At 44.5% G+C, this 16,274-nt stretch overlaps 1 protein-coding gene across 1 annotated transcript in view; it reads left to right on the forward strand.

Annotated features, from left to right (window-relative positions):
* The window catches only part of CACNA1B (calcium voltage-gated channel subunit alpha1 B), a 285,302-nt gene that overhangs the window by 200,899 nt on the left and 68,129 nt on the right, over positions 1 to 16,274 (forward strand). Inside the window, exons 20-22 of the mRNA XM_068414104.1 lie at positions 10,117 to 10,938; positions 12,169 to 12,383; positions 14,543 to 14,663. Of these exons, the coding sequence (XP_068270205.1) occupies positions 10,117 to 10,938; positions 12,169 to 12,383; positions 14,543 to 14,663 (1,158 nt within the window). The remainder of the gene's footprint in view (positions 1 to 10,116; positions 10,939 to 12,168; positions 12,384 to 14,542; positions 14,664 to 16,274) is intronic.

Here is a 16,274-nt window from a genome sequence, read left to right on the forward strand (position 1 = left end):
GACACAGCCTGTATGAGTCTCCTCCCAATGTCTTTTATGGTTTCTCTTCTCTTCTTTTGTTTTTTTTCTTTTCTCACATTTTGTTTTCTTTGTTTGTTTTGTTTTTGCATGTGCAGTTTTGTAAAGCAAACTCGAGGTACTGTATCTCGCAGCTCGTCAGTCTCCAGCGTAAATTCACCGTGAGTTGCTCTCTGTTACGATGTTCAGTAAATGGATTTATTATATACATCTCTATATTTATAAACCTCCCTCTTTCCCCTTCTCCTGGTGCCTTCGCTCCCTCCTTGTTTTTTTCCAAAAAATCATTCCCATCATTGTGGAAAGCCTCCAGACCAACATACTGTGGAAGGACTGGAAGGTGTGCGACATTGCCATATAACGCTTGTGATTTGATCGTGAGCAACTCTGTAGTGTTTCGCACATTGACTGTGATTCCCCCCCCCCCCTTCCTTCCTTCGTTTTTCTCCCCTCATTTGATGGTTTGTCTTGTTCTCACTTGTATTTTTGTTCTCTGTGTTTATTATGTGTTGGGCTGATGGCTTTGATGTTCCACCAGTGTTTGCACTTATGGTTCAATAGGAGAACAGGGGCCCACCATGAGTGCGCTCTTTAAATGAAAGCTGGAGGAGGACTTTAAAAGAAACTTCTGGAAACCGGGCCCAAGTGACACCAAACTGGAAAACTCTGGATAACTGTCCTTGGGAAACTTATACTCATGAGAGCACTGGTTATGCCTGTGTTCTCTAACCTTCTCGAGCTGGAGCTTAAAGCTATAGATATTGTAAAAATGAGGCACTCGGCAAGCTCCTATGTACCCGTGGTTGAGCGAACACAGTGGTAGACCTTCCATTCACTCCACGTACTTCCTAACAAACAAATCTTGCTGGCTTTGCTGTGAATCATGGGCGTGCTTTGACACCGATGCAGGTTTGTAGAAAATACCATTGCTCCCTGCTGACTAATACAACAAAACTCGTCATCAGCTTCTCATCAACCCATCTCAGTGTCTTTGCTTTGGGTTATACTTTTACCGTTTGATGTTATCTTTCTTCTTTAATGCTTTTGGAGAGACAAGTAAGTGCAATTCAAACACATGTGGGTTTGTCCTTACGTGCACTATAGCAGGTACCAAAGGCACGGTGAAGCAAAGGAGATTTTCCACCCACTTCTTGACATCTTCCTTTTTCCCTGGGTGTTTTGGGGGTCCTTGTCCACTGGTGGATCTCACATGTTTATATTAAAATATGTTGATACGACATATGAGTTTAGCTTCTGTGACCAAGACTGAACTTTTGTGACTAGCAAAAGTAGGTGTGATATGTCTGTGCTAAGGTCTCATGGGGTTGGGACAGTGAAAATTAGGGGAGTAGACTAAACTGAGGCAGCTTTTGGCTCATTTCTTCCAACGGATTTCCTGGCTGCCAGCAGTCTTGACAGGCAGGAAGGTGTGGAGAAGAGGACTTCTGCCCTTTGAGTCTCTCTCACCCTGCCTTACCTCTGGCAGGAGGGAGGGGATGGTTAAAGGTGGTGATGGAGGAGAGCTGTTGCCGAGCTGCCTTCTCCCCAACACTTGAATTCACTCCAGTAGAAGTTGCACCGAACCGGCCGAGGCAACGTTTGCACAATTAGGAATAAAGTCTGAAAGAATGAAGATTTTGGCCCCTTTTCCAAACTTCCAGAGGCAGAGCTGCCTTTTAGAAACATGAAATCGAATTGCAGGCACTAAAACCCCTTTGAAAGGAGGATTTGCCCTCATTTGGAGGCGTTTGCCATTGAGGTCTGTTGCTAACTCCCCACCAGCAATAGAGACGGTACAATAGAGGCTGCTTTTGCTGATATGACTCACATCTGTTCCCTGAACAGAATAAATTTTTACTGCAAAAAGCTGTAGCTGAGGCTTGTCATCCTCTTTAACATTTCTATGCACCGTCTGGGCAGTAATTTGTAATTTCCTATGCAAACCGGGACCGTTTTTGACAGATGAGCTGAGTGTGCATTTTCTTCTCTGTGGGCATCTAAAGAGCATTTCCCCAGCAAAATGCCCTGTTTTGATTAAATAAATGACTGGACTCCGTAACAGTGTGCAATATATCAAAGCAGCAGTGATCACAGAGCATCAGTAAAGCCCCCTGAAGCATAAGGACATCTGAAGGTCTCATTTACTCAGTATAAATGTCATCATTAAACCTGTGTTTTTTATTTTAAATTCAAATAGAGAAACTGGAACAACTCTTTTAGGGACATACAGGTGCTGTGGACTCCCATTCCCTGGATGAATTTTAGTACAGGTTCAGGATGCATTTATATCACTTTGTTTCTACCCACTGTGAGTGCTGTTGCTGTAATTATGCTGGAAGATAAGTGGTCTAATTTTTGTGCACAGATGAAAGTTGAACAGTGATCTACTGATCTAAAAGAGATGTTAAAAGGCGCAAAAATTCCCTGTTCCTTTTTCTCCCTTATGTGCTCAAACAGCATAAAATATCGTGTGCCTTTAATATCGGTAAGAACCAGGATCTGCAAAACCATGGTCATCTGTTGTGAAAGGACAAAACTTATTCAAAAATCTTTTGAGATACAGAGGGTTTTTTTTCCCCCATATTATTTTTTTGATTATTTTTCTAAAAAAAATTTCTAGATTCGTAAGAAACTAAGGATAAAATACCGGAGCTAGCTTCTTAAAAATAAATTTAAAAAATAATTAAAAAATCAAGGTGAGTCATTTCCTTGTGCTAATTCCAGGCTTTTGTGCTATAACAAATTTATGATACAAGCAATGCGAGCAGTATGAAATCCATTTTTAATTCACTGAGGAGAGGTAATTAAATACAGATATGCTCTATTTCTTTAAGTAGATCAGCATTTATCTAAAATACATACTGAAATTGGCAACTAATTTATATGTATGTAGGTGATGACACACAGCTAAGTGAATAACTGTTGTCTTTTTCCAATAGTATGTATTTAAAAGTTATGGGATGTTGAATTTTCATGTGAATCCTTCTTATACTGCAATTGCATTTGGTAACTTGAGGTTTTCTTTGTATTGCTGTTGTTTATTGTTTATTTCTAATAGAATCTGGAGGTGTCAGTCATTGCTTGGACATGAAAAATGACATATTCTTGAGGCATTTTCTAGCATGGTAAATAAAGCAAAAGCCAGTGTTTCACAAGCTGGGGATTTTTTTTCCCAGAATTTCTGAACACCTGCACCTGCCACATATTTTTGGATTTTTTTTTTCCCCTGAACAAAACTTGGTTTTCTTTGAGCAGCTCTTTCCCACTCCAGCCATCACAGCATGTCTCTGCTGCATCCATCCAGCTGTAGACAAGCTGATAGCGTACAGAGGGAAATGAAAAAGCTTAAATATCTTCTGCCAGGATGAATTTGTCATTCACCATCCAAGAACCCAAATTGTTCTTGATCTCTATCACTTGTTTTTGGTATATTCAGTGTCTGGGCCATCTGCTTTATTTCCTCATAGTACAAAAAAGGGGGCTGTGACTTCATCCCCTGACGTGTTTTCTCTTGGTTTTTATCAAAAGCCTGGAGCTCACGGTGGGACTTTGGCCATAACAGAGTCTGGTCTGGGTCATTGCAGTGTAATTGCCAGAATGTCTTCTGGAGAGTGTGGCACGAACACTTCAGAGGGAAAAAATAATTTAAAGTAAAAGTAATTTGATTGGATTTTAGGAGAACCTAATGGTTCCATAGATTTAACCTCAGTGTGCTTTTTGTTAAATCAGGCCATAGCAATGTGGCTTTTAACTTTCACTTTTTGGTTTTACTTTTAACTCTCTCACTCTGTTATTTATTACTGAGGATGTAATTACTTGATCACAATTCATAACTGAAATACCAAACAAATCTTGAGATCTGAAAAGGGATCTTGTAACTATTGATAGCAATATAACTTGAGACAGAATAAATATTTTCTGGCATTTTCCTAAGATCAGAATGTGCATAAAGCTAAGCCTCATATTTATACTTCTGGGATTAACATGTGATGTACTTTTACTGAAAACAATTAGAAAATTCTTCTTATTAGAGCAATAAGGAACAGCATGCAGGATGATGAGTTATGGTTGAGTGAAATCATTCTGTTCTTCTTGTGAAAGAACTCAAGCTGAAAGCAGTAAAACTTTTGCTACGCTAGCACCAGGAAGCTTTGGCTTGGATGAACTTCGCATCGCTTCAGAGCTGTACAAAAACAAGTGACGCAGCTGTCTTCAAATTCCAAGCAGCACCATATAATGATTTCTACTGCTCTTAAGTGGCCGTGGACCCCTCATGGGAGCGGTAACTAAACGCTAGAGCTTTCCTAACTTTTGTTCTGATCGTAGAATCACAGACGTTTTTGGGTTGGAATGGACCTTAAAGACCACCTTGTTCCAACCCCCCTGCCACGGGCAGGGACACCTTCCACCAGACCAGGTTGCTCCAAGCCCCATCCAACCTGGCCTTGAACGCTGCCAGGGAGGAGACAGCCACAGATGCTCTGGGCAACCTGGGCCAGGGTCTCACCACCCTCACAGTATAGATGTTATAGATAGTTCTGATACACACCTTGGAAATTTTCTGACTCTGCGTTGGCCAAAGGCACCAGACGAAGGGCTTGCAGCTGCCGAGCTGTACATGCCCACGTGCTCTGCGGCTCCCAGGAGACCTGCAGTGGTGCTCAGCTCTGTCCCGCTCTGGCATCTCAGCTTCTTCCTCCTGCTGAGATCTGTGGGCAGCAAGTCCTGTATCTGCAGTTCTCCAAATTCTCTAAAAGAGCAGGTAAAGGGAGTGGAAATTCAATCTGAGGGTGATAACATGCACCAAATAGAAAATTATGGCATTTAGTGAACTTCCTCAATCTCAGAGGTTGGCATCTGTGATAGTTTGAAAGGCATTTCAAATGTCAGGAGCAAGTTTCTGAACATAAGGGTGTGATATATGGCCAGTGTTATATTAGGCTTAGACCACATTCAAAATTTAGACTTTCTAGCTAATAGACATTAGGAGAAATATTATGAAAGAAAATGTTTTCTTTCTGAGAAACTGCAATATGAAAAGTTCTAATATATAAAATCAAATTCAATAATAGTGTTGGAGGAGACTGGGCCATGTTTTCTGCTGCAGTCCTTGGTAATGGTGTTTGTGATGCGCACCACTGCACCAGCTCGGCGGGAGAGCACGGTGCGTCTCCTGAGAGAGCTCAGGCGGGAGATGGAGCTCATAAAGAAGAAAAGGTGCTAAAGCATCCAAGCGGCAACTCCCGGGGTCACTGGCAAAGCAAATTTAAACGTTAGTGGTGAGTTCAACTGAAAGAAAACTATTTTGTCAAACCAAACACAGATAAAACATTCTGCTTTGTGCATGCCTACCCCAAACTGAAATGCTGCATTGTATTTTCCAAGTGGAAAATTGAAATGCGGAGAGAGCTTCTCCAAGTTTATAATCAGAAAATACGATTTTAGTGAAAAGGTTTTTTGCATTGCATTTTTTGTCAAAACTCTATTTTAACAAGAAATTCCCTTTAATCTGCAATCAGAGCATATTCTTTCATATCCACAATCTAATATGTAGGTATTTCTGACATCAAATTATGATGTTCATAGTCAGCTTTCATTCATTATTTATTAAAGCAAAATTTTAAGGTTTGCATTTATGTAGCTCATTGAACCTGTAGTTCTGGGAGGCAAAGTGCCATTAACTGAAACAGTGTTTTAAAGTGTTATGATAATAAAATCTTTAATCATTAAGGAATACCCTAAGATTAGAATATGACTAAAACTATGTTTTCCTTCATTGAACAATCTACACAGTGACTGGTGGCATTTTTTATTTATATCAATATTAGTCACTGATTCATTAATATGAATTTTATTTGATTCTACATGAATTGGATGGTTTTCTTTCTAGCCACAGGCAGGAGCTGTTTGACTACTGGCTTCTTAGTCCCAGCAAAACCAGTGGATCTACTCAGAGAAGCGTATTAGCAGTCATATCTACTACAACATTTCAGGCCTAGAGGACCTGAAAACTGAGTATATTGCCAGTACCCTTCAAGGAGTTTGAAATATTCTGTAGGCAGAAAATAGTGATAGGAAGTAACTGTAAAGAAAAAGAATTAACATTTGTCTTTGTACTATGTCTATAAATCAGAAGTGACTACTGCAATTTTCTTAATGGGTACAGAAGGGTTTCAAGAAGGAAACAGTGAGCAGGATGTTAGATAAGGAGTTGGCTTCATAAATAGTTTTCTGTTGTGGAAAAATATTTGTTATCACAAAGGCTCATTTTTTATCAGTTTGGACAAGTCATGCTATGGCATATCATGCTGGTACGGTAGATGGTTTGTGTCTGCCTCAATTCATGCAGCCCTCAATAATTAACTGGACAAAACTGGAGGAAGCAGAGGAAATGATTTTGCCCTGTCTGTGTTTTCCCATCTCTTCTACAATTCTTTGTGTTGTGTGCATAGGCACCGTATCCTTACAGGCAGGCAGTTGTAATGCAACTGTGTTTTCTTTTAAGGTGACATTCCTGATGTGCCATAAATAAGTTCAAAAGCTCTCCTCTGCAAAGCAGTACAGCAGAGCAACAGGAGAGGAGAAGCTGTCGTATATGTCCGTGTTCAGTTGCTGTGGGAACTTGTAGAAAGCGAGAGTCAGATAAATTTAATTGCACAAGCAGATGACACATTCCCTCCAGTTGCTGCTGCTTTGGCTCTGAAAACCCTAAACACTGTCCCCAGAGGGACCAGCCTGCTCGGTTGCTCTACTTCCATCTCCTACAGCAGCCTTTAAGCTCACTGTCACTTGCTCCTGATGTTCTTGACTGGTTTGAATATGATAATGAGCTTGCAGGCAGGCTTCGCATTTTCCTGATTGTGTTTTTACGGCATTTCATATATTTTCTGATTTTTTTTTTTTTTGGTGTGTCTTTTCATGTAGAAAGAAGAAAGGATGCAGGCATTACTTCTGAACCTCCCCCTCTTTGACTTGTTAGTAACCAAGCCAATGGGTGGCTGCATGTTGTAGTCCTTTGGCAATCACCTCTGCTACTTGTGTCAACGTTAAGGATGCATCTCATTCCTAGATGTTGAGAAGTTCAAGTCTGTAATTTCAGTGTCTGTTTTAAGGGAAGGGATTTTTAGCAAAATAGGCATAGTTAATATGTGCATTACTTGGTTCCTCCAGGTTCTCAGTGGTGTACGTACCTAGTAGCACCTTTCAGTTAGCCATGAATGAAGGACAGTGGAAGCTTTGGCACCTCAGAGATAATTTAGAGGCTGATTTATGTTCTTGGTGTAAGTGAAACACAACTAAACCCCCTGCCCCCGAAGTGATACATCTTGTGTCAGAGCAAGCAGGTTCTGTGCATGTCCTCTGCACTGTGTGACGAGTACCAGCCCTGCATCCTCAACCTTCCTCCTCACCGCATCCAGTCTGATTTAGGAGATTTTCTTTATATCTTGGCTTTGATGGGCTCAGCGCAGGCACTGATGGAGAGGCTGTGTCCGTGAAAGTTGTCTGATGATTTACTGTGTGTTTTGCTTTGGAGAGCCTCTGCAGGGAGGCTGGGGCTTTGCGTCCCACCCCTGCGTGGTGCCTGTCCCGTGGAAATGGAGCATAGGATGGTGCATGGGGAGTAGGTGGTTGTGCTCTTCTCTATGCTCTTGGTTTGTAGATGAATTGAAGGCTTCAGTCAGCGTAAGGGCAGTTTCCCAACTCTAAGTCGTTATTACTAGTTATCACGTCAGCGTTGACAGCTCGCTCTGGCTGTTCAAAGCACAAAACAGAAACCGGTTCCTGCCCCGAGGACTTTCATTATGAAGTGAGAAATGTCCCTGAAGAACAAATGTGTTTGGTGGCCTGCACCGAGGCAGAACTCCGGGGACTTCAGACATGCGCATGCACATCCCTGAGCTGTCTTGTTTCCCTCAGCCTGTGTGCTAAAGAGGGGGTTCATTTTTGTGGCCCAGTTTGGTTTAGTAGAGCTAGTTTTGGAGCACCGCAGAGCAAGACACCCTGTCCGTCCTGGAGGACATGCAGGACAGCCCGGGATGCCTGTCCCAGGCAGCTCCATCTCTCCGTGCCCATCTCTGCTGACTGGGGAGAGCTGCAAACACACAGCATGTGGCTTCTCATGGAACATCCTTGTGCGGGGCGGCAGGTCTGGGCAGTCAGAGGCTTTGCATGTTACTCATTAATTCCTTCTAAAACCAAGTAAATCTGCTGATGAGTGACAGCATTTCAACCTTTTCTAATGTTGAACCAAAAAGAAATGGCAAGTTATTGCCTGCTGTGATGAGGCTGTTCACCCTTGTGCCAGGGGTCACTAGGACAGCTTGGGGGGTGCCCACCCCTAATGAGGAGCCTGCTCTCCCTTTGATGTGGGATTTTTGGTGAGTGGGGCTCCAAGCTATGTCCCCAGTACCTTCTGGTATCATCTATGTTTAGAACTGTGATTTTTGCACCCATTCTTCTGCTGTGGTGTAAATGGGCACTCAGCTGCTGGAAAATTAGCCAGAATGTGCCTCTTGGGAACGGGGGATGTAGATTTTTAGTTTTGGTGATTAGCTCTGCTCACTCTGGATTAAATCAGATTCTTTCACATCTGCCTGGGTGCCCTTGTCCCATCTGCAGCGAGCGTTTAAGTAGGTTTTTGTCTCTTTAGCAGAACCCAGGCAGCAGCACCCTCCGTAAAGAACCGATCCCCCAGCAGAGCTCAGAGATGTGAATCCTTTCTGACAGCTCCCACTGTGCTACAGGAGCACGTCTGAATGCTGCTTCCCCCAGGGTCTGTGCATGGTGACAGACCCTGATGGCCCAAATCAGCACATACGCACGCAAAAGCTGCTTTTTGCTACTGTCAGGGGAGCCCAGCAAGTACATAAGGAAAACGTGTCTGCCTGCCCTGGGGGCTGTGTGTTCAGAGCTGGAGGTCGGTGAGCCCCACGCGGCCCCTCCGGCTGCAAAGGTCAGACTAATGTGTGACAAATGGAGATGTCTGAGCAGGCTGGCAGGAGGAAAATGATTTTCCTTTCTTTGTTAGAAGAAGTTTCATTAAGGAAGAAGATGGGTGCTGATCCTCCACCAGGTTAAATCCAGAACTCCACCCTGGAAGCCAGTGGGTTTACTTTGATTTTATGCAAAAGCAGAATTTGACTTACAGTCTTTTGGTGGAAAGAAAAAACCCTTCCCTTCCTCCATTGGCTAGGTAGGTGACCCGTTTGCATGTGGTGGTCACAAACCAAGCGCTGTGCTGAAAAATCAAAGCATTAAGGCAGTGCTAACGGAGGTATCCTCATCATAATAGATGACAGGGACAGAAAAGAGCAGGTGTCTCCAGGGGATAAAGGTGCTCTCATCACATCAGCATCTATGAGTGGCTCTCCCAGTCCCTGGGGTCTTCTCTTGGTACACAGAACAGTTTTCCTTCTTACCTGTACTTTTCCACACTCTGGTGATGTTTGGGCTGGATGGTCCATCCTCACCTCAGAAGGATGCCATGGGTTTAGAGCAACAGCTCTCCTGTGCCGTTAGCCATGGGGCAGTGCAGCCTGGACAGTGACCCCTCTGGCTGGCTGCAAGGGGAAGGGGCTGGTGGCAAGGTGCTCAGGCTTGGATCCTCAGGGGCAGATTTCATTTCCCCTCACTCCTCCTGCCAATCTAACTTCTCTTGCTCACTGCTAATTTGCTCATCCAGATGTTTCCAGGTGGGGAGAAAGGTGCTGTTAATAGTGGGGAAGCCTTGTAGGCTGTTCAGAAGCTCTGGCTGTGCTGTACGATTTTTGTGCGCAGAGATTTTAACCCCTCAGACTGTACCTGAGGCTTCCAAGGGGGATGGCCACGTTTTAGAAATCAAGATAACTCCTTTCCAGAGGGCCTGTTTCATAGTGCCTAACGGGTGTGGGGGCAAACTAACACTGATGATCCTGCTGGCTTTCCCTGCTCATGTTCTCCGCCAGCCATTCTCTCTCCATTCCTGTAATTTCTTTGGCTCAACCCTCTAATCCCCCGTCTCAGCTGAAAATTTCCTCTTTTTTTTTTTTTTTTTTGTTTGCTTTTTAGGGAATTGGTGCAAAGCTGGATACTAACTTTTCACCTTCCTCCCCTTCTTAGCAAGCAGCAGAACTCCTCCAAATCCAAGTCAGTTTGGGAGCAGAGGACCAGCCAGATCCGGATGCACAATTTCCGAGCCAGCTGCGAGGCGCTGTACAACGAGCTGGACCCGGAGGAGCGGGTGCGTTATGCCACCACCCTTCACATCAGGCCGGACATGAAGACTCACTTGGATCGGCCGCTGGTGGTGGAGCCGAGGAGCGAAGGGAGGAACAACATCAGCAAGCTGAGCCCCGTGGATGTGCAGGAGGTGGAGCAGAGCAAAGTCAGCTCTACTGATGGGGCAGAAGCTCCACGAAAGCACCACCGGCATCGGGATAAGGACAAACTGGGAGAGCAAGAGAAGGGTGATGTGACCAAGGATGAGAACGGGGAATCTGGTGCCAACACTAAGGAGGAGCGGCACAGGCAGCACAGGAGCCGCAGCAAGGAGGTGGAAGGGGGGAGTAAGGAAGGGAAAAGCGATCGCAACAGGAGTCAGGAAGGGGGAAAGAGGCACCATCGCCGAGGGTCGGTGGAAGAAGGTGCGGAGAAGGAGCACCGTAGGCATCGAACTCACCGGCACTCTGCCGAACGGCAAGGCAAGGAAGGCAACGGGACAATCAACGGGGCCAGGAGCGAGCGGCGTTCCCGACACCGCGGAGGGTCGAGGTCTGGGAACCGGGAAGGAGAGCCCGGGTCCAAGGGCGAGAACGGAGAAGAGCCTCACAGACGGCACAGGTTCAGGAACAGAGCGCTGTCGACGTACGATTCAGTGGAGAAGGAGAATGGGGAGAAGGAGGGGGAGGCTGGCGAGAAGGAGCACCGGAATCATCAGCCCAAGTGAGTGAGTGCTGCGTGGCTGGACCCGTCCCGGGGACAGCTCAGGGGTGCATGAGACCCCAGACACATTTCAGGAAATTACTTATTCCCTTCCCCATGGCATTCCCTGCTGTTGTTCTTGCACTCACACCAGCTACCACCATAACCTACAGTTCTGTTTTGCCTAAGTCAGTAACGACAGGGGCTCCCAAAGATGATTTCGGTCCATGATGGCCCATAGAATAGCTCAGGCTTAAAGAAGGAAATATCCTTGATGTAAATACCAACAGACCCTCTAGGACATAATGTGGAGCAGAGAATTTGACAGCCTCTGAAGGAAGTTTCAGGGGGACACATTTTTAAATGGCATCCAGTCTAGCTTATAGCCCTTTGGTTTTCTTTTTTTTTTTTTTCATGGTGAGCCTGTCAGCCGCATCACCAGTTGTTACAGCACGTGGCTGCTTCCATTAGAAACAATGATGTATCCCATTTGTTTTAATTCTTGTGTAAGTCAAGTGAGAAAAATAGTACTCGTGAAGCATTTAGAGTAGGTAATAAAGAAGGATAGATTGCCTTTTCAGCTTTATTAGTCTGATGGAAAAGAAATTTCACTGGGATTCTTTAGAATAGAGTTCATGTCACCGTGGAGAGCTGTGAGTGGCACTGAGATAATAATTTTCCTGTCTATATTATCTTCCTTTCAGATGGATTTCAAAGCACTTTGCGTACTGTTTAGTTTGATCATGTGCACAAGCTCCCTTTCCTCCTCACTGAAATGTAGCCACTGCTGCAGAGGAATGCAGAAGCTATTTAGCTGCTTACGGCAACATTACAGAATGGTTTAGGACTGGAAAAGGGAATCACCAAATTTAAATAAGGCCTCAGGAGAACGCTAAGAAGTAGAATGTCAAGCTTCATTCAGAAACCAGCTGATGCTGGAAAGCTAATGTCACTGCTACATGCAAGTGCCATGTGGTCCTTGCTTAGGAACCTCAGTTCCAAGTTTCATTAAATTGAATAAAGTGACATTAAATGGCACAGTTCCTCTTAATGTTGTGTTCAGAAGGTCTCAGAGGAAAAGGTCACATACTGTGCTATCAGTAAGTTGTCCTGCAGTCTGTGACTTTTCTGCAAAGGCTTTCCATGAAGAAAACCGTCTATGAAACCAAGTGAGAGTGGCAGCATCAGGGTACGTATGTTCTCTGAATCCTTCTTGGGCTGTATTTAATAAAATCTGCTTTTCTACCTTAGGGACAATCAGTGTGAGATTGAGGCTAGTGGAAGTGTGAGTGTCCCTGTGCACACCCTGCCCAGCACCTATCTGCAGAAGGTACCGGAGCAGCCAGAAGACGCTGACAACCAGAAGAATGTGACGCGGATGATTCAACCACCTCTGGACAAAACCACCACTGTGAACATCCCCGTCACTATCACTGCCCCACCGGGGGAAACCACTGTCATACCAAGTGAGTGCCTTTGTCCCTTCTGCTTTTGGTATGAAATTGCCAGAAAAGAGTTAACTTCCTAAGTTGTTAGCAGCACACACTGGGTGATGGAGGCTCTCCTGACCACCAGCAGCCTTGCAATAGGTGGACAGGAGAACTTGTTGATATAGGCTCTACAATTCATCCAGCTTGCAGGAACCCAAAATGGGTTCCTGGGTTACCTGGTGGCTCTGGAAAACACCACGTAAGGTTCCTTGGAGATGGCTCACCCAGAGCACATCCATATATCTTTGCACAAGAGAAAGACGGAAGGAGCAAGAAAACCAGCAAAATGTAGTAACTGAGAGCGGTGCAGCAAAATAAGCAACTTTTGCAGCAGCTCAGTCTAGACCTTGTTGTGAGCACAGGAGTAGGTCCTCTGCTTTACCACCTTCCTCTGCTGCCATGCTGCAAGCTCCCACTCCAACAGTGTTGTGCTATGATTCCTCTGGTCTCCCCTGGCCACAGACCCCTCAGCAAAGGACAGGGGAGGTAGTGGCATTTCATTGAAGTCCACAGACCGAATTCATGCTTCTTGGCTTATTAGCTGACCCCACTGTGGAGCAGCAGGTCTTTCATGGTTGCACAGCTATCACAGCATCCATCGTGTGACCCTGATGCTTTGCGTTCCTGCAGGCTGTGTAATTTTAGAGCTCCTTGCAATACTCTGTATCTCAGTTTCAGCAGACCCACCCTAGCTTGTCCTTTTCCAGAGCTCGGTGCCTTGGGTCTATCAGTGTAGATTTACAGCATTTGTGGATGGTCCCAAGATCTTTGTGCCCATGGTCTGCTCTGCAGCCACCAGCCTGTTCTGACCAGCTTGTGGCTCATCCCTGGTAGTGTAGGCACAGCCTAGAGAAGCCTCAAGAGCTGGGGTGGCCAAGGAGAATTGCAACGTGAAATCGAAGAGGTCCACATTAGATTGCAGACTGTCAGGACTCTTTTTCCAAGAGGCACAGCCAAAAGCTAGCTGTTTCTGTACGTGCTTTTTCACTGTGTTGTTAGCCACACAAGACTTGCTTGTTGTTTTTTTTTTTCCTCCTTTTTTCTTAAATGGTAATTTTACTATATTGCAATACTGAGTTCCTGTCAATCACAATTTATCAGCCTCTCTCTTTCCTGGCCATTTCCTGTGTATCTGACTTGAGATACAATAAGGAGTTTATTGAACGTGTCACTCACACACAATGAAATGTCATTTTGTTGCAAAATAAAATAAAAAGTAATAAAAAATCCACACCTAGCACATTTTAAGTGGGTGGGGTTTTTGGATTCTCGGTCCTGTGAATTAACAGACAAGTGTATATATCTGTCTAAGAAGAGAATTTGCAGCATAAAATGTATTCCAGTTCTTATATTGGAAATTATCTTAAGTAAATTATCCTATAAACACACTGCAAGTAAACTTATGATGGAAATTAGAGAATGTATTTCTAACCTGTGGGAGTGAGGTTCAGAACAGTCTTCTAGAAGGGGATCACGTAAGTTAAAAACCTGATATGAGATGAAGCTCGACACCTTTATACATGGGGAGCTCTGCCAAATTGGGGTGCACTGTGCAGGCACAGAGCTAGGGGGTCCAAGAAGTCCCTTCCGAGTCTCTGTTCCTAATGCTGGGAAGTTCAGCCCCCAAATTATTAAAGCTCATCTATGAATTTGCTCTTTCACACGTTCCAAAGCCAACCCTGCTACTGATCTATGGGAGAAGATACAGAATTATGTGGTTGGTTAGACTGACTGCCTTTTTTTCTTTCTAAGGATCCCTAGTTGCTCCTCTCTCCCTAATAATTTGTGATATTTGGAATGGGATTTCCATCCCCAGTTTGGTAGCTCTTTATATAAATAAGTGTAAGGTTTCTCTGTTTGTCTGCACTGGGCATCTTCATTTCCTGGCCATTTCTGATATATAGCTCATCAGTGCAGCAGTTGAGGAGTATAATTGCAGTGTATAACACGCTGTAGTAAATAGCGGTGATAATAATCAAATGATTGTTCACCACGTTTAATCAACATATTCAAAGGCTGTTTGCAATCCCAGCTGCATTGTTTGCATATCCAGCTTTTGCTGGCAGCCTGCTGCGTGAAGACTGCAGATACATTTTTAACTCTCTTGTTTCTGTCTCCTTAAATCCACATTTCAGTGAACAACGTTGAATTTGAAAGTAAAACAGAGGAGAAGAAAGACGTCGATGACTTGACGAAAAATGGGCCTAAACCAATCTTGCCTTACAGTTCCATGTTTATCCTAAGTCCTACAAATCCGTAAGTCCTCTGGCTCTATAATACCACTTATGGGTTACAGGTACTTCAGCCATGGGTATTCAAAGTGATAACACTAGCTTGATCTTCATTTCTGCCAGTCAAACACATTGGAAAATGAAATAAAAGCTTATGTAGGCTGCGGACCAGATGCTGCCTTTCAGCTGGGCTTTCCCAGGGGAATAAATTGGCAGGATAGGGAAAAGATGATGCTTTAGGCAGACCCTTCCTAACTGGCCTGCTGATGGTCAGGTAGGCAGCTATTTGCTCAGTTGTAGATCTCTAAAGGGTGGGAGTATGGACTTTTGCTGGGAGAAGACATTATCAGGAGAAGCAGGTTGGGGGATGTTTTTGATGTCAGCAAATTCTTGCAGGTTCCTCAGCTGGAATTCGTGCTCTTTCTATACTAGTACCCTCACATCAGTGACAACTTTGAACTTGTGGGAAAACATGAATATTTTTCATTTGCCAAGGCTGAGAGTACAGCTTGTGGGATCTGTTGGGATTGCAACATTTCTTCCGCTTCAGGCATCTCTACCTCATGGGGAGCTTTGTACTCAAAGCCTGTAAATACAGGATATGTCGCTCTGAAGGGCTGCAGGACTAGACAAGAGCAGCAGGGGTTGTAATAATCGTAGCATGAAGGTCTGTGAGTCATTTTAAGCAATAACTTAGGGCAATGGAGGGTGTTTGAAACTTCTGCCAGCCCAGAGATCTGCTAGGAGCAGATGTGATTGCTTCCCTCTGACTCAGGTAGACTTGTTGCAGATCCTAGATGTTGCTCTCTGAAGATGTACTTTGCATGTTCAGATGCCGAAGGTGAACTCAGGCTCTTCCCTTGGCAACTCGGAGCACTCATTCTTTTCTTGAATCTACACCTCCTGCTACTCAGGACTGTGACGTCCTGGCTGCCTGTGCAGTCGGTGGAACAAAACGGGCTGCTCTGTGTGCTCATCTTTGACATCAGAAATGCATCTGTGGTGGAAGCCGTGGTCTGGCACCCCTGGACAGTAGGCAGGCTGAGTACTTTTCTTTAAACACAAATACCAACCACACAGTTCAGGCTACAGCCCTGCATCCTCCAAGATGATACAGCTATGAGCACAGAAGGAATTAATCAGTGGGAGAAGTTAGAGACTATCTCTCAATGCCAGCTGTTAGAGAGGGAGAATGACCCCAAACTACTGCTAATCTAATTTCATCTCCAAAGAAAATGAACTGAAGACTCAATACATGCCCCTTCTGTCTCAAACCCACAAGAGAGACACTTGTGTTTCCCCTTTGCCTTCTCCAGTCACCTGCCAGGTAGATCTCAGGACACTTCAGGATAAGCAAGCCAAAAGCCCAGAAAGTTTTCCGTTTTCAGAATACTGTGATAGCATTGTGCTATTTCAAACAAGGCAACACGTCCTTTGAATTAATGTAAAAGGCAGCTAAGGGGAGGGCAGAGCATTAGATGAGGTGCACTCATAGTGTCATTATACTTTCTGGGTCAAATTTGGATTATGGAGCTTGGCCCCTGTCTGGTTGGCTAAGGAAACAGTATTTCCCTAATATTTGGTAGCTCAAGTCTTTTTGTTGTGGAGTGACCACCAAAAATGAGTGTTAGCTGCA

This window comes from Nyctibius grandis, chromosome 16 (assembly GCF_013368605.1).
Source record: "Nyctibius grandis isolate bNycGra1 chromosome 16, bNycGra1.pri, whole genome shotgun sequence".
NCBI lineage: Eukaryota > Metazoa > Chordata > Aves > Nyctibiiformes > Nyctibiidae > Nyctibius > Nyctibius grandis.